The following is a 24,081-nucleotide window of genomic DNA, read 5'->3' on the forward strand; positions in this document are numbered from 1 at the left end:
CTCAAGGCATGTTGAGAAAAAGTGTTCTTTCAAAATCTGCAGTGAGTGCCAGGTGTTTAATTTGTTACGTTTGTGGGACGCCACATCCATGTCATGGCTAAAAGGGCACAGAATGTGTATAGGCGGTAGAGCTGTAAAAATATATAATCAATTGCGTGTGCATTCTCTCAGCATTCTTTTAAAAATTGTGATTTTTTGGTGGCATATTATAAACCTCGATTCCTGAATGGCTTAAAATACTTTAACTCAAAGCCAAAGTGTGTGTGTTATTGAATGGTAAAATATAATTCAATATAAAATATAATTCAATATAGAACCATTCCCACTCTTTATTGAATGTAAATTTGAAATGAATGCACACTTTTTTTCGATTCAGTACTAAAGCTGGGTGCGAGTTCGCCTAAATTTTAGGTACCTAAACTAATATTCCACTGGAAATTTCTAGCAATGCAACAATTTAGAAAAAAACCGTCAAAACTGTGCGAGTTGATTTCACAAAGTAAATAGTGTGTTTATGCGGGAAATTATTGCCAAAAATAGAAATTTTAGACTTGTATGGTGTTTGCAGTGTTTGTGCAAGACAGGGGTCAGGGGAGAAGCAAGAATGCATACATAGCAGTGAAAGAAAGTGCAGCGGCTCCAGACGATACGGCCTTTTACTCCAGACGTCGTGGAGCACATGCAAAGAGACGTTTACCACCATCTCAAGGCATGAATACCCCTGTGACTGCCATTTGGCATGGCGCCAATAACTTATTTTTGCCCAATGAGCCCCCGGCAATCCAAATAGCCCAGATTCAATTCTTATGACGCGGGCGTCAGCAAGAAGCAATTTGAGATCCCCTTTGCGCCATACTCAACAATCGATCGGACATTGATCATCGCCCTCTTATATATTATGTGGTACGTTAAATGGTCCATAAGAGCAATAAAATGAAAAATCGAACTGTTTTTGTTTTTAAAGTTTGACATTTGAATTTAAGTTGAAAAGTATGCTCATAAAAATTCTAAATTTTTTATTTGCACTGCTTTGCCGACAATTTCCAATGATTTAGGTTTTTTCTCTATTTAGGTAGCAATTTAGGCAAACTCGCACAAAGCCTAAATACTTTTTCCCCAAGGTAATTTTTTTTTTGTATACTTTCATTGTCCTCAGATATGTTAAATAAATTTAGGAGTTGGGTGCAAAAAATGCGTAAAACTGGTCAATAGAAATAATAGTCCCTTCTAATTATTCAAGTAGTTTATTATAAAACTAGAAAGTCTTAAATCATCTTCATGGTGTCCAAACATAAGACATACAAGAAATAGTACTTCATTGCAAATTTTGTATGCTTCGTAATTTTGTTGATTTTTCTTTCATTAATCGTGTAAGATCAAAAAATTTTAGACTCTTGTGAGCTGCTGATTGGTTTCCTTTTTAAGTATATCTCGCGGATAACTTGCTTATATAAAAGAATAGTGCTCTTGATTATGTAAAGTATTCCAAAAACATGAAGATATAGTCGAATTTTGCTGAAACTCCGCATTTCTTTCTTGCTATGTGTCAAAATATTACTATATGTCCTACTTATTTTGTTATTGTTGTAAAATGGATTCTGTAAATGAACACATTGTGCATTGACCAAATAGAGTAAATTGTTGATATTTTTTGTCGATAATATAACAAAAACAGATACGCGATTCCGTTAGAGCTTCCTAATTCCGAGAATTTTGATAAAATTATGTCTATTTCCATGGCATCGTCCTACAGCGATTCAGGCTTTTTCTATTCACTTCAGTTACCTTCCCCGTTTTCTTTCATCTGTGCCGCAAAAAAAATGTTCCATTGGTAGAAGCTCTTCAGAAGTTATTAATTTCCCTCCCCACAAAGAGATTGACTGGCTCCATCGGACTACAGTTTTTTTAAAGCTGATGTTGCCTATTTGCACGGCATTGGTAAAATATTGAAATTGCTTTGGAAGGTTGAATTCTATCTTAATTGAGCAGATTTGTATTCAAAGTCAATTTTCTTTGCTATCAAGAAAGCTAAAACTACCTATAGAGCGTACGTTAATTGACAGTAATTACAAACTATTGTGTTTAAAAGAATATTTTTCTTAGAAAATAGAGAAAAATAGTATATTGTTATTGCAATTTGCAAACCCACAACCCAGTATAGATACAGTATTTGACCATATACCGCGAAGAAGAATATATGAAGGAGCTTATGGAACTTAGGCTGTGTGCGAGTTTGCCTAAATTCCTACCTAAATAGAGAAAAAACTTAAATCACTGGAAATTGTCGGCAAAACAGAGAAAATTAAAAATTTAAAATTTTTATGAGCATTCTTTTCAACCTAAATTCAAATGTCAAACTTTAAAAACAAAAACATTTAGATTTTTCATTTTATTGCTCTTAAATTTCTGATGTGCAAAAAAAAAATGAGCCGCTGCACTTTCTTTCACTGCAATGTATGCATACTTACTTCTCCCTTGACCCGTGTCCTGCACAAACACTGCAAACACCATACAAGTCTCAAATTTCTATTTCTGCGAATAATTTCCCGCATAAAGACACAATTTAGTTTGTCAAATCAACTCGCACAGTTTTGACAATTTTTTCGTAAATTGTTGCAGTGCTGGAAAGTTCCAGTGGAATATTAGTTTAGGTACCTAAAATTTAGGCGAACTCGCACCCAGCCTTAATAGCTTTTTTTATTGAATTGCCTTTTCTTCAATTGTTTAATCACCAACTGAGGACTTTCAAATGTAGGTTAGTACTTTTTCATGCAAGTACCTTAGATATGGCAAACTTATTTGAAATGATGACAGTTTTCGGAACAGAGAAAAATATTCGTCATTTGCTTTTTTATTATTAAATTTTTAGGAAAATTTCACTAAAAGTACTTTTCCAGTTAACTTCTTTGTGGTTTATTACCACTTAAATAACGAAAAAACTGGTCATCACGGACAATAATGAAATTTTTGTATTGAAGTGGCTTAGTTAAATGCAACCATGTGATATTTGAGCGGGTTTTGTGCATGCACATTTTTCGTAATTGATACTAGAAAAGTGTGTGCACACTCAGCAAAGGCTGCATTCATTTGAATGCTTATTCTGCGTTGAAAAATGTTTGTGTTTCATTTAATTACTTCATTCTTTCTTCGAATGAGTTCAGGTGTGCAGTCTTTTTTCCACTATTGAATGAAGAATTGGTTGACTTTAAAGACACATTCCTTAACAAGGAAGGAATGAATGAAGAGCAAGCAAGCTTAAATCAATGATTTAAAGCTTCAAGTGATTGTACAGTTTTATAGGCGGGGCTTGCCCCAAGGCGACCGCTGGTACAACGGGCAAAAGAACTCTCATAAATTATGGTAACCTGCAGAGCTACAGGGCATGTGGACTTGTAGCCAATTTATCACCATTCAATTTCATAAAAATTGCGTTTAAGTATGCTAAATACTTTAGAAATTGCGGTTTCGGTTTATAAGGACCTCCTTTGGGCAATCAATTGACAAACGTGTATGTTTTGTCAACATGTTCTGAGCAAACGTACGGACACCTAAGAATGCTATATTCCCTTGCTTTGTATACTTCGATCAATGTTTCTTCCACCAAAGTAATTTTCGGGAGCTCGAAAAACTTATTAAAAACCTTCTTTTCTAGGCTGATATTTCGTATTAAAATATTTCCAACGCATGCGGATAATTTTTTTCTTTTTTATTTAAAATAACTATGGCAGTAATTTAGTCGTATCCGTTAATATGAAATCCATCAAAATTAGAAAAATTCGTAACATTTTTCCATCTGGTAGCTCGTTTTTGGTGAAATTGCCATTGTCCCCGCAAAAGTCAAGTGGCTAACAGCACACTAAATTGAACTACCTCCATTTTTTGTATCATGGTTCGAACTGTAACAGAAGGTGCAGAATAATCAAGGATTTATGAAAGTCGTTACAATTGGTGTCAGAAGAGGAATGTTGAATAAATTTCAGAGTTTAAGTGGACAACAAGGACAATTCCAAGTAGAGTGGATTGAATACAACCGGCAATAAATCCGAACTACAAGCACGACTACGAGAGAATATGGAGTTGGAAGGAATTAATGTGAAGGAGTACGTTTTTCGTCCCGATGGGGAAGAGGCAACAACAAAAGTGGAAGAGAAAAAGGAAACGGCACAGACAAGTGCAAACACAGACTTGAACAAGATATTGGATGCAATATCTGCACAATCCAAAAATATGTCATCACAGCTGGAAGAACAAAATACATATATGACATCTCAACTGGAATCGCAAGAGACACGTATAACATACAAGATGGAAACACAACTGGAATCGCAGGAGACACGTATAACATCCAAGATGGAAACACAACTGGAAGAACAGAAGACATACACATATGACATCTCAGTTGGCTGTATAACATACAAGATGGAAACACAACTGGAATCGCAGGAGACACGTATAACATCCAAGATGGAAACACAACTGGAAGAACAGAAGACATACACATATGACATCTCAGTTGGCTGAGCAGTTGAAAGCACAAGAGGCCCGCAATTCCTCGCAGCTGGAGGCACAGGAATTAAAGGAATCATCGACCCTGGAGGCATAGGATACAAGAATTTTAAAACTTGAGGACAAAATTGATACCGAAATAGAAGCATTAAAAGAACGAATGCATGAGTTGCAGGTAAATCACCCAGTTGTTTCAGCAATCAATCCGAAGGTAAAAACACCATCGTCGAACATTGAGAGATTGACTCACCTTGCAAATGCAGACGAACCTGTGGAATACACTGAGGCAGATAAAATTCGAACCTTCACAAATGGAATTCGGGATGTCGAAACGAAGCGAGGCACCAAAAGGATCGCAACAGCGGTGTGACAGAGTAATCAAATGCTTCAAGTGCGGGAAGCCACGTCACATCGCACGTAATAGCGGCCTCGAACCTAATGGTAATCCTAAGCAGAAAGATGAGGGAGAAGAGCTAGAGCGAGGCAGATGCAAGGATAGAGCACTTGCTACAGCTATTGAATGCCCCATTATATCTGTATCTCAAAGCGGAAGAAAATCGAGCAGTCTTACCGTTGGAGAATATGTGGATAGCGAGGAACGTTTTCTGACTGTAGATCCTTATTCCAAGTTGTTGGAAATATTCTGAACTTATTTTAGCTGTAAAGAAAAAAAAATTCCATAAGAAATTTGTTAAAAATGATAATATAGTAGTTAAAAGTTCATTCTAAGCTAATTTCTCATAATTTAAGCCTGGTATCACTACTAAAATTCAAAAACACTATAGATATTAATACAGATTCTGAAATGTACGTAAAATACCTTTAAAGTAAGCCTAATATGATATTTTTCCTATAGCTCTATCAGAAGCTATGAAGATTTTGAGGCGAAACCCTACATTCAAATGCAAAATATCTATTTTGCAAAAGTCGGGACCTCGAAATCGGACTTTAGAGCTATGGTGTCTTCAGCAATTTTTCTTAGAATCATCTGTAGATAACGTTTTTGCTATACTCCTGATGGGAAAAAATCCATCCATAAAATTTGACCAGCTCTAATACACATACATAAAAGGCATCGAAGCAGGCATGCTTAACCAACGAACCGATATCATTTCGTTACGATAATTACCGTTAATAAACGAAACAAAGTCATTTCGTTTTGGTTTATTAACGTTAAGAACGTCAAATTAACGAAAAGATTTTGTTTCGTTTTCTGCCATATCAAAACGAAATCGAATCTTTTATGTTGATTATTAATTTCAAACTATGCTGGCAAAGCTGCTTGATGGCGGAGTCATTAAAGGTGAAAGCATTAGCCAAGCTGATTGCAACTTTTCTCATGAATTTGACAGTACGAACATTTCTCACAGTATTTTTGTCATTACCACCAACGAATTACACAAAAAAATTATATGGAGTTTGTGTGTGTATGTCCGCTCGCTGTTACCACCTTACGGCTTCACCATGGCTATAGCATTGCCAGCACAGTTCAAACATAAAGTATCACGTTTTTGTTAACGTTTTTAACGTTAACGAAGGCTTTTCGTTTCGGTTAGAAACAAGATACAATTTATCTTGATAATTTCTTTATCGATAATATTTCGAAGTATTTCAACGGAAACGGTGGAAATTTTTTGATAAACGATTAGCTTAACGTTAAGGTGCATCCCTGCATCGAAGAATATTTGACACACATAACCAGTAGCTTGAAGCGAAAAGAATATTTCACACACACATAACCAGTAGCTAACAGCGAAGAGATTTTTTCACGTACACAAATGTAGTCATCAACTAAGAGCAGAAGTTATTAATCACACATATACACGCATATAACTAGAAGACAAAAGTGAATACCAGGTACATAAACGAGAAATAAATAAGCAGCTGTTCGATGAGGCTGTTCGCGAACAGTCTAGACCCTAGGAGAAATAGGCGAACGAGGCAACTGAGGGTATAACAGCACCGCAAGCTGAGGAATAATGAATCAGTTTGATTTTAATTTACAATATTGATGTCAAAAAGTTTTTTTTTGTTCTCCTGAAAAATTGGATTTTGCTGATGGAGGGTATTTAATATAATTTGACCGTATATAGAGTCGAAGAATGAAATTAATTTATTTTCAATTTTTTGAATCCAAAAAGTGGATCTCACTATGAACTGATGTATTAAAAGAAGAACGAAAATGTCCCCTTTCTACTACCCTCAAATACATGTAAGGAGTATTAGAGCCGCCTAATTTTGTTGTTGTAGTACAGATTTCACCTCATTGGTTATTACATACATCCATACTTATGTCACACCGTTCTTCTGGCATGATCAATAAAAGCAAGTAAGGAAATCTAAATTCGGGCGAAAGCGAGCATTATATACTCAGCTCTGTGCTCTGGCTAATCAGCATATAAATATATTGCCAATTTTGTGATAGCTAAAACTTTAAGCAAATTTAAAAAAAAAAAAGTGGGCTCGGTCGTTAACCAATTTTCCCCAGATCTATATATAATACCAAGAAACAGAATTCTGAAAAATTACAAAGTGATAACACAGCATATTAGAATGCAAGCTAGGTAACTGGTTCTGTATCTACGCTTTTGTCAACGCTAATATTGTAATTTTTCCGCCATAACTTAGTAGTTTTACGATTAAAAAAAAGGTAAAACGATATTGAATGCACACATTTTTCCGCAATGTTTTTGTCTTTTCTAAACAACGAAAGTAAGGAGGTAGACTTTTGCCCGTCAGTATATATATAATAGCAGGAAAAACCTTCAGGCCGAATTTCAACATGATATATTTTAGAGCTTTTAATTTAAGGTTTAAACAACTTTTAAATTTTCTTCTTTATAATATGGGTGGCGCCACGCCTATTCTTGTCATAAAGTCTACCCACATATTAATGCCCCTATTACGGTTTACAACTCAACTTAGTTGAGTTGTAATTAAAACAACTCAACTCCTGTTTGGTATTACGAATTACAACTTATTTCAGTTGAAGTTGAATTGCTGTTGCCAACCTAAAAAGTGATGATTTCACAGATAAATGAACAGCTGATCAATTTGTGGCGGAAATTTAAGCATTTGCAAAAGTGAATTTGTTATTAATAGCAAAATGGATATTAGCTTAAATTTATTTTATAACGACGACAATTTTGGTGACAAAATTGACATGTCACGAAAACGAAAAAAAATCGCATGATCACTCCAATCCCTTTGAACTACCAAGCACCAAGTAAGACAACGTTTAAGTGACAAATGATGAGCTTCTAATGAAGTTATTTTACAGATTTGTAAGTCATTTTCGGTTAAGTAGGGAAGCATATTGCTCGAGGAACGACTGTACCCCTATTTTAAACTATGCGCTACACTCCGATTCCTTGCTGACGGGAGCTATAAAAAATGCTGTGGAAAAGATTTTAGTATTGGACTGGACAATATCTACAGTTAATAAAGAGGTTTTAGATATTATTGAGGAGCATATTTGTTTGGAATGCGGTGCGTCCGTTTAACGCCTGTACAAAAATATTTGCCATTCTATAATCTTTGCATTTAAATTCAAATAAAATTATAATTTTGCCATACATTTCTGATTCAAAATTTTTTCACACTCTGTACAATTATAAATTCTTACATTCCAATAAATATATTCGTAAACAATATTCAACATCTTTTAAATTGCATGTGAATCCCAATTCCCACTTCCGTTTTGCATGGAAAATTTTCAGCTAATTCCAATCATTGAGTTTGGATTTGCGGACAACAAAAGCGTAAAGTAAATATTTTCTTGAATCCTTTTATCAACTAATCACTAACTTTAGTATTTCAATAAAATTCACTAACTAAAGTTTTTTTGCTATAAGTATTCGCTAACCAATTGTATAACTATAACTAAAATCTAAAAACTTTCAAAAATACATACACTTTCACAAATTTCTTTTAAAATATTTTCATAAATTCCCTTTAAGAATACTTTCATAATTTTTTTTTGAGTCAACTCAACCCGTTCCAATTTAATTTCCTTTAAATTCAATTTCTATTCAATCTTCATAAACAAATTCCACATATCTTGCAACAAAAATTTTGATATTTTGTCTATTCGTTTCAACGCGTATGGACCTAAGAAGCGGGAAGGTTGTTTCTAAAGATTCCCATCCGAGTTCAAGTTCCAAAAATTCAGAGCAAAATTTAGATTCCGAAAACTTAGAGCAAGATATAGATTCCAATAATTCAGATTCTGATTCATCTTCAAGTGCATCGTCAACTGATACCTTAACAAGTGAACATAATTATAAATTATCCCTGAGCGCAGACTTTTTAGGATTTGCTGATCAACCTGTAATTCCAAATTCTAGTTTTTCTATTCTAACTCCGGTTCTTAACGTTACAACCATGGCCACAATCGAGGAGAAAAAATCGTTTATTAATACTTGTGCCTCGATTATGCGAGACAACTACAGTGGAGACCCGTTAGCGCTTGGCTCGTTTATAAATAAAGTTGAATTAATGGAAGTATTCTCTAACGAAAATTTAACTCCTACTTTTATTGCATTTTTTAAATCCAAGCTCGAAGGCAAAGCCCTACCAACGCATATAGAATCCGTCAACCAAATTAAAGAAGCGCTATGTAGTGAAATTAGGCCAGACAATTCGAAAGTTGTCGCGGGAAAAATCGCAGCCTTAAGAGTAACCAATAACAATTTTTCAGAATTTTCAAAGCAGGTAGAAGAGCTTTCGGACTCGTTAGAGCGCTGTCTAATCATTGAAGGTATGACGAAGGCAAAAGCCCATGAGATGGCAGTTGAACAAACCATTAGCGTTTGTAGATTAAATAGTAGGTCAGATATGGTGAAATCAATCCTTGTGTCAACAACCTTCAAAGACTCAAAGGACGTAGTAGCAAAAATGATTATAGAGCGAGATCAGGAAGTTAAAGAGCGGCAAGTGTTAGCGTTTCGGTCACGTCCAATAAGATATAATAATTTCCGTGAAAATTCTAGAGGCAATAGTAATTTCAGATACAACAACAATAGTAATTTTCGATTTAACAATAACGCAAATAGGCAACACAATAATACAAATTTCCGACATAACAATTATAACAGAGGCAATAATCGCAATTACAATAGAGTCAATAGCAATTCCAAGAATAACAATAATAATCGGTCTGGAAATAACAGAAATTCAAATAATCAGGGTTCAAATTCCAGAAATTCAGCCAATGTTCGTTCTTTAAATGCCGAAGCCCCTCAGGCGCGAACACTGAGGGAGCAGGAGCAATTCGACTAAATACTTCTCAATCAATATATTTTGGTACCGAAAAAAGATCCAGCAGGCAAAAAATCGTATCGCATGTGCGTAGATTTTAGAGCAGTCAATAAAAAGCTTATAGCCGACAAATTTCCACTAGCACGCGTTGATGACATACTCGACAATCTTGGCAGAGCCAAATACTTTTCAACTTTAGACCTTTTTTCTGGTTTTCACCAAATACCTCTTCACCCTAAATCTAGAGACGTAACTTCTTTCAGTACAGATCGAGGAGCTATTCGTTGGAAAGTTTTACCTTTCGGGTTAAATATTGCACCAAACTCTTTTTCTCGTATGATGTCAATAGCATTTTCAGGCATTTCGCCAAACCAGGCTTTTATGTATATTGACGACGTTATCGTCATTGGTTGTAGTGAGACACACCACCTTAAAAATTTAGAAAAAGTTTTCGAAACCTGTAGAAAGTTCAATTTAAAGCTGAATCCAAACAAATGCAATTTCCTTCGTTTCGAAGTAACTTTTCTAGGCCATAAATGCACGTCAAAAGGTTTGCTGACAGATGATTCGAAAATAGACGCTATTAAAAGGTATACTAAGCCAAAAGACAAAGATGTGGTTAGGCGATTTGTCGCCTTTGCAAATTATTACAGGCGATTTATACCGAATTTTGCGTCACTGGCAGCACCTTTAAATCGTTTAAATAGGAAAAAAGTTGAATTTGTTTGGGACGAAGCGTGCGAAAACGCTTTCGAAAAACTAAAACTAGCATTAATGTCTCCTCAACTACTACAATACCCTGACTTTACAAAAGAATTTATAATTACAGTAGATGCTTCTAAGAGTGGGCGTGGTGCTATATTAAGCCAATAGCATGGTGATAACGATTTACCAATTTGTTTCGCGTCAAAATCTTTTAATAAAGCAGAACAGAAAAAAGCAATTATCGAATTAGAACTCCTAGCAATACATTTCGCTATAAAGCATTTTCGTCCATATGTTTACGGTACAAATTTCACAGTAAAATCCGATCATAGACCACTAGTTTATCTTTTTAACATGAAAGAACCTTCGTCTAAACTTTCTAGAATTCGATTAGAACTATCAGAATAAAAATTTACGATTGAATATATAAAAGGAAAATCTAACGTTGTGGCTGATGCTCTTTCACGCATTAGTATAGACGAAATAAAAGAATCTACAAAGCATGTTTTAGCAGTCTAAACGCGATCACAAACCAAACAAAAGGAATTACAAAATAAAGGCGATAATTTTACTGATACTTTTTGCGAAACGCCTAAAGTACAAGTTTATGACAAATTTTCATACAATTTTTCAAAAAAGATACCGCGAATAAAGTCGACTATACAATTTAATAAAAATAATGAGATCTCCAATATACAAATTTATGCGCATTTAAAACATAAAAAACTAAATTTACTTAATTTTGTGAATGCTAACGAAAAAACAAATTTAGATGAGTTATTTTCGAGGCTTGAAAAAGCAGCCGGCAGTCACAATATTAAGCAGTTAGAATGGCCAAAAAATTATATATTTTTCAAAGAATTTTCAATTACAAATTTTAAAATCAGCGGTAATAAAATTTTAAAATCATTGCAAATAATACTAACAGACCCTGTAGAAACTGTAACAGAAACAGAGCAAAAACAAAAACTTATGACAATTTATCATGAGGACCCTTTGTTAGGCGGTCATTGCGGTACAAAACCATTATATTCCAAATTAAGAATAAAATACTATTGGAAAAATATGACAAGAGACATTGCGAAATTTGTCAAAAATTGCAATAAATGCCTTTTAAATAAAGTAAAACCAAAAACAAAGGAAAATCTTGTGTTGACTCCAACACCCTGCAAACCTTTTGACATAGTAATTGTCGATACAATAGGTCCACTTCCGGAATCCAAATATGATAACAAGTTCGCTGTTACTATGATTTGTGACTTTTCTAAATACCTGGTAACAGTAGCTGTACCAGATAAATCAGCAAAAACTATTGCTTGCGCTATTTTTGAAACCTTTATATTAACATATGGTACAATGAAAGCTATTAGATCCGATTTAGGAACGGAATATAAAAACGAATTATTCTCTGAATTGACAAAACTTTTAAAGATTGATCATGATTTCTCAACAGCTTACCACCACGAAACTGTTGGTACTGTTGAAAGAAATCATAGAGTTTTTAACGAATACTTGCGTGCATATCTAAACGAAACGTATTCAGATTGGGATACATATTTAAAATACTTTACATTTTTACATAATACTACAAGTAGTTCGGTTTTTGATAATAAATTTACTCCCTTTGAATTAATATTTGGCAGAAAAACTACAATGCCACATGAATTGCAAAAAGAGCAAATTGATCCGATCTATAACGTAGAAAATTACGCAAAAGAGCTTAAGTTTAGAATGCAAAAATCGCATAAAATGGCAAAAAATTTGATTAAAAGCATAAGATTAGAAATAAAGATTTATACGATAAAACTGCTAAGCCTTTAGAAATTAAAATTAATGATAAAGTATTAGTAGAAACAGAACCTAGGAATAAACATAAAAATATATACCAAGGTCCCTACATAGTAAAGAATATTGATGGGCCAAATGTAACTATTTGTGAGATAAGTAAAGAAAACGGAAAAATTGTCCCTACATAGTAAAGAATATTGATGGGCCAAATGTAACTATTTGTGAGATAAGTAAAGAAAACGGAAAAATTGTACACAAAAATCGAGTACAAAAAATTAATTAATCTAATAATCTATTATTAATCATAAATATATTTTAAAACCGCCAATGAAGGCTAAAAAATGTAACAAACAGATATACATTTAATTAGGTAGATTTTACAATAAGAGAAAAACCGGTTTACTTCAAACATTAAATTCAATATTTTAAACTAACTTTTATATATTTCACTTTATTCAAAATATTACTTTCATTTTTAATCATCTTTTTAGAAGTTGCACTGCGATGAACGAATGAGTCCCGGGTTAGAGCACCCTAATGCTAGCAAACTCCTTCGTTCATAACATTACAACAACATATTAAAGCCTAAAGAAGAATGTGGCAAGATTAATTACTAATCTCCCCAAATTCTTCTTTTCTAAAGGGGGAAGATGTAGTGCCACAGTAAAATGTATTAAAATAAATTGTAGATGGCAACCCTCTTTAGAAATGTGCAAGATGCAACCATACATCAGATGCACTTGGCATCACTAAAATTGTTAGAGTCGAGCAATTTGGAGAGTTTCTGATTGGTTGAAACTGCCGTTGTTCGACGCCATGATTTTATTTTTGACGCCATCAGTAATTTCGTTGCTAAGCAACGTAAAGAAAAACTGCTGAGCTACAGAGTTGCGTTAGCGGAAGTTTTTAGTTTCAAGTGAACCGGCAGCTGGATAGCACAAAATAAAGAAAAACGTAGAAGTGGTAAAAGGGACTAAAATGTAAAATAAAGATGGGTGAGGAAATATAAAAGGAAAGTGCTACAAACATTATAAAGAAGGAACTAAAGAGTGTACGTTTATAAATAAAGTTTAAATAGAGAAGAATACAGAAACTAAAAACTGTTTTTACTGAACTAAGGAAGTAAGGAAAAATTAAAGTAAGAAAAATTTAAGGGTGAGTGTGTGTGCTTGGCAGCCGGGTGAGTGCGTGCAGAACGCTTCTGCAGGATCCAAAGATGGATCCTTTATAGTGTGTGTGTGTACAACAAATCTGACAAAATACAACAATCACATAAAAATTTGAACCGAGTTTTTGCTTATATCTTTTGACAGAAATAAATATTTAAATTTTCGCTTTCGGATTCTTAAAACGGAGGTCGAAGCGCGTCTTTTGATACCACCTTTGACATTTTTTTTTTTAATTAAGTGGTGAGCCGTCTTGTAAAACGTTAAGGGTCTGACAAAGTTGACATAGTCATAACGCCATAGGCATAAACATATTTTTACTTATCCATATGAATTGCCATCAGTTATTGGTGCCTTAACCTCAAAATCGTGAAATTTTCATAAAAATTATGAAAACGCAAACAATACACAAACATTACACAAATAATAAGTCCCTTAGTCAAAACGTATCCAAAACAATAAATAAAATATACAAAATGTAATAAATTCACCAACTCAAATATATCTAGGTTATGGATATGGCGAAAAACCAAAAACCAATTGGTTGGCTATGATGGTATGGTTATGGCTATGGCGTTATGGTATAGCACCATTGACCAATTACATTGATTTCCATAAGGTTGGTTGGATCAGCTGTTTTTTATGGATATGGATACGTCAACTTTGCCTGGGCTTTTACCTTTTTTCCAAACAACTGCAAAATTTTCTAAGACAACTGCTAATAATCAGTTGTCGGATTTTGATGTATTTGACAACTACACCAACACAAGGTTGTAAACGGTAATGCGACAAAAAGTTGTTAGACTAGGCAACTTCAACCGACATTGTTTTTGACAAGTTGATTTGTAATCCGTAAGACCAAATTGCAAAATTTCAAATGAAATAGAGTTGAGTTGTAAACCGTAATAGGGGCACAAGTTGCACCATTTTATCGATATTTGGAAATGAATTATCGCATTTTTCCCATTTTCTGTATCGAAAAGCGGGGTGTGGTTATCGTTCAATTTCACCCATTTGCTCAAAAAAGTCAGTATACAAAATTTCGTAACGCTATCTCAACTTTGACTCAAGTTATCGTATTAACTGTCGGCCGGACATGGTTCAACCAAAATATTTTAAGTTGCTGATAATTTTGGTATAAGGAAGTCTATATGTGACTCGATTCCTTTATGCCATTACGTACTACTGTTATCCAATCAAAGTTATAATACCCTTGTGTACAAGTACACGCTGTGTATAAAAAATTATTTGCGAACTTTGCGATCCATAACAATCAGAACTAGTTACAGTCAAAATCACTAAAATTTTACTGGAAATACATCCGGTTTTCGATCGCTGGCTGCTGAGAGACGGTGTGGCATATTCATAGTTTATTGTATCACTTACCGAAGATTACGTTCTTTTAAACGAGTTTTAACCTTATTTTTAATTGTAGACACTCCACCAGTGCTGTGAAGGCCACGCCCTGTGATAATGAAAATATGTTTGTAAGTACGAGAGGCAGCACGCAGGCCTGTGATATGTCGATCTAAAAATAGATCCAAACATCCAATTGCTTCCATCACATGTAAGTAGTGCAAATCCAAAAGCTCAGGATTGTTTTGTGTATATTTATGTACATCCATAATACAATTGGCTGCCCGATGGTTATACATATCTAATTTCATTTTGTGCAAGTTAGCCACTTGTGAATAATAAACTGCAACGGCGCTGTTTCCTTTTTGTATCGCTTCTTTTGCTTTTTGATAACATTCAGCTTTGAGTTGGCAATGATGAGCTGCTAAATTTCGCATTTCCTCAAAATCGTGCAGCGCCTTACGTTTCGCATCGTCTGGCTGAAGCGGAGCTCTTGATGTGCGATCGTCACTAAATCTGATTATATTAGTATTTAGTAGTTGCTCCTCATACTATGGATGTAAATTAAAAATTACAGAAAAACAAAATAAATAAAATATACAGAAGTAGGTGCATTGTAATTTACCATTTCTCGCTCTTTTAAGGTACAATCCAAAAGTTCTTGCTGTAGATCTTCTACGGGCTGCGTCATAATTTTTAAAACTCTTACGGTTTCGTCATAGTTATTGGCATGAGCTGATAAAATTTCAATAAGCGTTTCCCGTGGAATGTTTGGAAAATTTTCACATAATTTTAATTGGGTGAGATGCTCTGCCAGATCATTTGGGCGATAGAGCTGCTGGGTATTTATAGCTCTCTGAATTTCACTTTCGTGATCATTTTTGTAAATTTTCCATGCTAATTCCATATCAAGCAGTTCTTCTATATTACCAGGCGATTCTTTATAATTTTCATACTTTGGATTTTTTAAGAGACGTGCAAAATCCGCATCTTCCCGCGATGTCTTCTGTCTCTGTTCTTCAAGCTGATTGTACGCAGATTCAACCCAGAGCATATATAGGTCTTTCGCCAATGATCGTGGCATGAATACGTTCACAAGTGGATTGTCAGGTAACCTTTCAACTAATGATGTCATTTCATCTTGAAATAAATTTTTCAGTTGCTTGACTAAATCATCTCCTAAATTAACTTCTATTATTTCGTTCAGTTCCCCATCGGCGTTATCGTCAATTGGGTCGACATCATTAATCGGATCAGTTTGAGTCTCAGTATTTGTACACAACTTTTCAGGTGGATCTCTTAACTTTTCGCGGATTTCGCGCAGTTTACGAACATGCGGTGAAAATTGCTCGCCATCGAGTACAAACCGGTTCGCAATTAATTCTGTTATTTCCCGTAATCCCGTATTCGACCGCTGATTAATGCGCATCGCTCGAGAACGCTGTCTTTGAGGTTTTATTCCAATTCGAAGCGAAGTTACAACAGGTGTTGGAATAATTTCTGTACAATTGCTTGCGTCTGCAACATTTCGCTGACTACAACAACTACAACGAAAGTCATCTACAATTTCAGGTATCATTTCAAAACACTGACTACTTGGGGCAGTCATTAGTTCCTCTTCTCTTAAAAGAAGATCGACTGTCCAGTCAATATCCCCATTACATTTTACAAACAAATCCCACAAGCTAGCTAGCTCTTTATTTGGATAAATTTGACGTAATGATGCAAATATCTTATTTTCATTTGGACAATTTAAACTATGACGTTCGAAATTTCTTGATGACTGCAAAGCTTTGTCATTAACCTCGTTATTTTTTTGTGGGCTACTTCCTTCAGACACACCTTCACGTAGTAAGTCTAAAATGGATTTTCTTGGGCATTCATGTGTTTGCATCATTGTGTGACTTGTAGTCATTTCCGAATTCCAAAACTTGTTGATTTCTTTTTCATGGGGTTTCCAAATATTAGTTTCATTAATTTCGACGACTTGATGCTTATTCGTGGTTTCTATTGGTGAAGGTGACTCTAATTCAGTAGTTACCGAAGTGGTTTTGAGTTTAGAGGCAGATCTATCCCTTTGGGGCTTTGGGGCGTTTCCTCCTTTGGAAGGACAATTATTTTCTGGAACTATCCCTTCGGTTTCATTAGAATTATTCTCAAAACTGCTGTCAGGCTTATACATTTCAAACATCTCTTTTGTTTCGGCATCTTGATGTTTCAATTGTATGGGTGGAATGGATCGCATTTGTGGTAGTGTAACGGTGTATTTTGTTGTATTGAGCATCTATGGAAATGGATAAAGATAAGTACATATATGTAAATATATACAAATGTTAAATATATGACAAAAAAAAATATAACAGCTGATAGCTGAATTTTGAGAAACATTTATTTGGGTATATAGAAACTAATAGCATTTAGGTTTTTTTTTTCAATACCACTAAATATTTAGTGGTATGCACTACCGCAATTTTTTCAAAATCCGTGCACTGATATCGACAAATCGCTGAATTAAAGTTTCATTATGCGTCATCGGGTTGTTTCTAAAAAACAACGCTTCTATTTTAACACGCTCATATTAGCTTCACTTGTATGTAAGTTTGTTTGTAACTCTCTACGCTAGGTGCGCAAAGGAAAGTTACAACCAAATAAATATACATTGTTTAAAAAAACTAAAAACACGCTTTTAAATAATATGGAGCTAAAAAGTATAAAAAAATTTTCAGAATAAATTTAAAAATTTATCGTGAAAAAAGCGTGGGCGCTTTGTGCCATATTTTTCGTATATCGAGTGCCCAACCATTTTTTAACAATAATACCAGTATTTTCCTTCATTATTGTTTTAAAACAGTCGTACTGACCGGACGTGTTTTTTAATCGCTCATCAACGATTTTGTATTTGCTATATGTACTGTGACATAATTAATTGCATTTGTTGCTATATGTACTGTGACATAGTTAATCGCTTTTGTTGCTTGTTTTACTGTAATGCCTTGTATTTGTGGTCTTAGAGTTGAGCGCACTCAACCTAAGGTTCAATGTGCTAAGTGTTCGGTACTTTTTCATCTTCCCTGTGTGGGTGTTTTGGAGACTGACTTAGAATTTTTAAGAGAGTCTAATAGTGCTTTTTACTGTAAAGCTTGTGCGTGTGAGCGTCGTGGGTCGATTCGATCGCCGCCCGCCTCTCTTAAATCATCATCTAATAAAGCGTCATCGAGTATTGTAAATGACCTGCCCTTGCTGCCTGCTGGTTCACTCAATGAAGATATGCAAAACAAAAACAATCACAATAATTTGTGCAATATAGAAAAAACATTGAAGTCGTTAGTGTGTGATATTGCTGTGCTAAAAGGCAATGAAGAGAAGATTTTACGTCTGCTTAAAACATCAATAGACGAAGGTAATCGTTTACGTCGACAAGTCAGCGACCTGCAAGTTAAGTTAAGCTCTATGCAGAATGCGCTCTGTAACTTGCCGCTGGCTACCTGTCGCTCTCGCTCTTCCTCTGAGTCATGCATTGCTGCTGTTTCCAATGTTCGTTCGAATGTGGGTATAATTGGTGCTGCTCATTCTAATGGTACTTCCCCATCGTCACACACGACAAGTGAAAAAGTAGTTATTCTTTCTGCTTTGCCTGCTGCTTCTAAACATACAGCAGTTGCTAATACGTGTGCTATGGCTACCAATGTTGATGCTTGTTATACTGTTAAAAATAGTGCTATGAACGTTGAAAACAACAAAAATAATTCTTCAGTACCAATAGCTATTAACAATGCTACCACCACAGCTGTGTCTCAAACCTATAAGAATAACTCTGTTAACAATTCTGCTAATAGTGGTAGATCGTTTGCTTCGGTTCTTAAATCACAAGCTAATAACTCTAATGTTACCTGTATGGATGGCGCTGGTAATAAAAACAATGTTAATACCAAACAAACATACAAACGTCGTAAGCAGCCTAGCACTGTCGGTTCGATTACAACTTCTGCACCTGGCTTATCATCATCTACTTCTACGTTCACATCTACATCTATTTCTACGCCTGCATCTTTATTCCCTTCTGCGCTGAAAGATAGCACTGAAGTTTTCAAGCGTCGTATGCCAAATTTCGTTGGCTCGAATGCTAGTAATGAGTTGGGAGTCGTTGGAATGATTTGGCTTCATCTATCGTCATTTTAGCCGTCAGTTTCTTCTAATGATATTATTAGCTACCTGGTAAGGCATCTGAAGGCTGATCGGTCTAATTTTTCATGCAAAGGGCTCGTTAAGAAAGATACACCCGTTGACTCAATAACCAAAGTCAACTTTAAACTTGGCGTTACTAATGCTGCTTATGAGAAAATTTTATCGCCAGACTTGTGGCCTGCTGGTGTGAATGTTCGCCCTTTCGGTTTTTTTCCTCAAGTGGGAAAGCAACTCCAGTTCAACTAGCTTCCAGCAGTAATGAGAACATAATTAACAAACAGCTTAAAGTGTATTTCCAAAATGCTTCTGGTATCAGGACTAAATCGCACATTTTGAGAGCATTTAGTTGCCAATTGGAGTACGATATTTTTGTCATTGTTGAATCCTGGCTTACTTCGGATTTCTTCGACGCTGAGTTCTTCGATCCCAAGCTATTCGTCGTTTTTCGTAAGGACAGGGATTGTACTAAAACTGGGCGTTCAAGAGGGGGTGGCGTACTAATCGCTGTTCAACGCAAGTATAATGCCTCCCTTATTATGTTAGATAATTCTGATACCATCCTTGACCAGATCTGCGTCAATGCCCGTGGTTCTCCACAGTCTGGATCTCTATATCTGGTTGCATCATACATACCGCCGAACAGCTTGGAAGAAATTTACAAAGCTCATGTTAACAATATATCGTCCCTATTTTTAAATAAATTAGGAGATAATCACTTATGTGTTTTAGGGGATTTTAACCTTTGTGATATTTCTTGGTCTCATAGTTACTCTGCGTCAGGCCTATTACCTAATAATATTACTAATTCTTTTGAGTCATACGTTATAGATAATATCTTAAGTCTAAATTTGCATCAAATCAATAGTTTCAAAAACAGGCTCGATAGAATATTAGATCTAATTTTTATTAGTGACAAAAATTCTAATCTTTCTGAGTGCTATGCGCCATTGGCTCCGACGGATATGCACCATTCTGCTCTAATTCTTAAACTCGAATTTTATGAGTTTGGAGCTCGCTGTTTAATTGATGATTTTTCATTTAACTTTTCGAAGTGTGATTTTTCTAGACTCGATCAGGATCTAGCTGAAATAGACTGGGCAAATTTGCTTTCCATATCTGATGTTGGTCATTGCTTTGAAATATTTAAGTCGGCTCTCTTTGATCTGTGTACGAGGCATGTACCAGTTGCGAAAAGGAAACCATATAGGTTGCCATGGTACACAACAAGGTTAAAAAAGTTGAAGAATTTAAGAAACAAGTTCTTCAAAAAGTTTAAAAGAACCAAAAACCCGTTATTTTTTACCAAATATAAACATTATGTGAAGGATTTCAACTGTCTAGAGAAGTTTCTTTACAGAAACTACATTACAAGCTTTGAGACGAATATAAAGTCTAACCCGAAAGCATTCTGGAATTACGTTAAGTCGAAGAAATCTCGCTCCTCGGTGCCTGCCACCGTCTTCTACAATGACAGAGCTGCTAACACTCCCCACAATGTGGCCAACGCGTTTGCTGAATTTTTTAGTTCTAATTTTGCTAATCATGATGCTAGTCCCTCGTCTGACTTCTCGTCTGAAATTTCTTCGTCCCTAAATTTTGGTTCAATGTCAATTTCATTTGAAGATATCTTCAGTGGTATCTCGAAACTGAGCAACTCTACTAAAGCTGACATTGATGGTCTCTCGGCTGCCTTGCTAAAAGGATGCACTTCCCTAGTTGTCCCGTTAGAGATCATGTTCAATTTGTCACTTAGCTTTGGTGAGTTTATTGATGCTTGGAAATTCGCCTCGATAACTCCTATTTATAAATCTGGCAGTAAGACTGATGTCTGTAATTACAGGCCAATTTCAAAGCTTTCCACCGTTTCTAAGCTATTTGAGTGCGTTGTCAAGGAAAAGCTTTATTTTTCAGTGAAGCACTTGATCTGTCCGAGACAGCATGGGTTTGTTTCTGGTCGCTCTACCGTTTCCAATCTTGTGGAGTTCAGTGAATATTGTATCTCTGCCTTTTCATCTGGTCTTCAGGTCGACTGTATTTACACCGACTTTTCCAAAGCTTTTGATAAAGTATAGCATGATGTTCTAATTCACAAACTGTACTGCCTTGGCTTTCATTCAACCTTTTTGCAGTGGCTAAAATCATATCTAAGTAATAGATGGTGTGCCGTCTCTATTGATGGGGTATCATCAGATCCCTTTTTGATGACATCGGGCGTCCCACAGGGTAGTATTTTGGGACCATTACTTTTTGTCTTATTCATCAATGACATTAGCTCATGCTTCTCTTACGCTAGATTTCTGTTGTACGCCGATGATCTCAAAGTTTACTCTGTTGTAAATTCCGCAAACGATATGATTAATCTTCAAGCTGATATTGATAAACTTTACTCCTGGTGCATTAGATCTCATCTTTCATTAAATATAAATAAATGCTTCCACGTAACCTACTCAAAATCTCGTTCAAATCTCAACAGTTCGTTTAGTATCGCTAACAGTACGTTGCAGACTGTTGAAAAAATCAAAGATCTTGGGGTTGTATTTGATACAAAATTTATGTTCGTGAACCATATTGATTTCATCATTGCCAAGGCCTATGCTATGCTAGGCTTCATTCGGCTTAATAGTTCGGAGTTTTCTGACCCGTATACTTTAAAAGTACTCTACTCCTCAATCGTGCGTTCTCATCTTGAGTATGCTACCATCATTTGGAGACCTTTTCAACAATTATCAATCAACAGGCTTGAGCGAGTTCAAAAAGTTTTTCTTAAGTATGCTTTACGGTCATTAAGGTTTACATACCCTCTCCATCCATATACTGCTCGTTTACTTCTTTTGAATCTTAAATTCCTGGAAGCCAGGAGATCTATTCTCTCCTTGACTTTCTTGTTTGGCATTATCCACGGAGACGTAAACTGCGCTGACCTTCTTGTGGAAATAAATTTTAATGTTCCAAGGAGGGATCTTCGTAATGTTTGCCCGTTTTATGGTATCAATATTAGAACCAATTATGGAAGGAAAGCGCCAATTGCACGTGCCCTGAACGAATTCAATAAGATTTCATCTTCTATTGAGCTTGATTTTTCTATGTGTAGGGACGTTTTTATAAATATTTTAAAGTCAGCTATTTAATTGTTTTTAATTTGTTTGTTATAAGAACATATTATTTATTGTAAACTATATATTTACATGTATATTTTGTTATCTTTGTGTTAATATTTTTTGTATCTACCATTATTGGCAGTCTGTAATACCTATATGTTCATAGACTGAATAAATAAATAAATAAATAAACTTATTTTGAAACTTAATATTTAAGAAATAATGAGCTTAACACCGGCTTATAATAATTTGTAACGACAGCCTTTTTGAAACTACCCCCCTGTACACCTACACGCACGCGCACCACTGCTTTTCCAAATAGCTATGCAACGGTCTGCAAACCAACTGCACGTTATGTGTGTATTTGTCTGAATATGGATCCAAATGCTGCAGCCAGCATGTTTGACGCCTGACAGGATTTTTGAGTGATTTGTAAGATAATGGGTTTGACTGCAAGCTAGATAGGAAAACGGGAGCCTCAACAGGAATACAAGAGTCTACAAAAGAAGGGAAATGCCGTTTTTCACTTGCAAGAAGCAAAAGTCTTAGAGTCGAACGGACGCCTTACATCGCGAGTGAAAGTGGAAGTGAGAATTGTACCTAAAAAATTAATAGTCAATTTACCGCTTCTGAAAAGGGGAAACGGTGGTATAACATGTTTTTGAAGTTCCGGAACCAAACGGGACTCAATCCCCGGTCATCACCACCTATACCTCATCACCACCTATACATCATCACAACCACCGGTAAGTCCCATATAACCACCCTAAGTTAGCCAAGCCCCAAACATTAGTTGTACAATCAATCCCCGTTTGACCTTTCAAATGCCCTATATTAAAATTCTCCTTTTCTTTTTCTCCACCAGGAACGGTGTCTGAATCCGGGAGGGATCACCACCGCCGGCTAGGCGAGCTAACCAAATAACCATAAAAATAAACGCGACACAAGGCACAAGAACACACAGTAAACACCACGTACACTCACCGGTGCGGGGCACCCAAGACATACAACCACAAACACTACGGCAAATTCCACATATCCTCACCGGTGCCAGGCACCCAACACCTACGACCACAAACGCCACTGCAACCCAACACCAGCAGCATACAATCACCTAACACAAACACCAGCGACTCATAACAAAATCCATTATACAACATTGGTAAGAAACACTGGTAACATCGCGCAAGAACCAGCTTTACACAAGCAAGCATACCACAAAATCGCGCAACATTCACCAACCCCCGCAACATCACACACCTTTCACAAACATACAGTATACTGAATGTTATAACACCAACAAGCCACATCGCACACCAACCACCTCAACAAAACGAACAATACATTTATATGCTTCACCTCATTAACATACAAACAATATCAGCAAATACCAACAGTACACCAACAAACACGGTAAGCACAAATACATTTAAGTAGCCGCAAGCAACCAGCGGTGGATTCGCAAACACTTACCACCAATCATTACAACAGTCTGAGCAAGGACGCAAAACGGCAACACGACACAACGTCACCATATCACCTCACATGAACAGCGCAAATATAACATCACAGCACACAACATCACGAGGGTATCACCACACATCATATCACTAAAGTCGCCGCGCAAGTGTCAGCCGTCACCACAAGCAAACAAGTGGACTGAGAAAGCGACTTACACAGAGACCGCTGACAGGAAGAGCGCGCTGCTCATCACATTACGACCAGATCACCAATACAGCACGGGGCGACCAACCCAAGTTCGCCAGTTTCAACGACTCAATTACCGTTTTTTTATTATTTATATTTTACTGAAATGTTTGCTTAGTTACAATTTCAATCTCACCTTTTCTTTTTTTATGAAATTTTTTTTACATAATTTTCTATGCAATTGCACTGAATTTTAATCGCCCTTAATTTTAATGCACTTTTCGCATATTTTTTTGATGTTTCCTTTTCTTTGATTTTGTGTTTTACATTCTTCTTTTTTCACATTCCGGTTTTTACATTCCTCTTATCCT

At 35.6% G+C, this 24,081-nt stretch overlaps 1 protein-coding gene across 9 annotated transcripts in view; it reads right to left on the bottom strand.

Moving 5' to 3' along the window:
• Nucleotides 1-24,081, bottom strand: part of LOC137252096 (uncharacterized) — a 450,569-nt gene that overhangs the window by 368,591 nt on the left and 57,897 nt on the right. For all 9 annotated transcript variants that reach the window (XM_067787321.1, XM_067787324.1, XM_067787325.1 and 6 more), the window contains exons 3-4: nt 15,406-17,064; nt 14,811-15,331 (exon numbers count right to left, since the gene is read on the bottom strand). In XM_067787321.1, coding sequence (XP_067643422.1) covers nt 14,811-15,331; nt 15,406-17,064 — 2,180 coding nt within the window. The remainder of the gene's footprint in view (nt 1-14,810; nt 15,332-15,405; nt 17,065-24,081) is intronic.

Source organism: Eurosta solidaginis, chromosome 5 (assembly GCF_040869045.1).
Source record: "Eurosta solidaginis isolate ZX-2024a chromosome 5, ASM4086904v1, whole genome shotgun sequence".
Taxonomy (NCBI): Eukaryota; Metazoa; Arthropoda; class Insecta; order Diptera; family Tephritidae; genus Eurosta; species Eurosta solidaginis.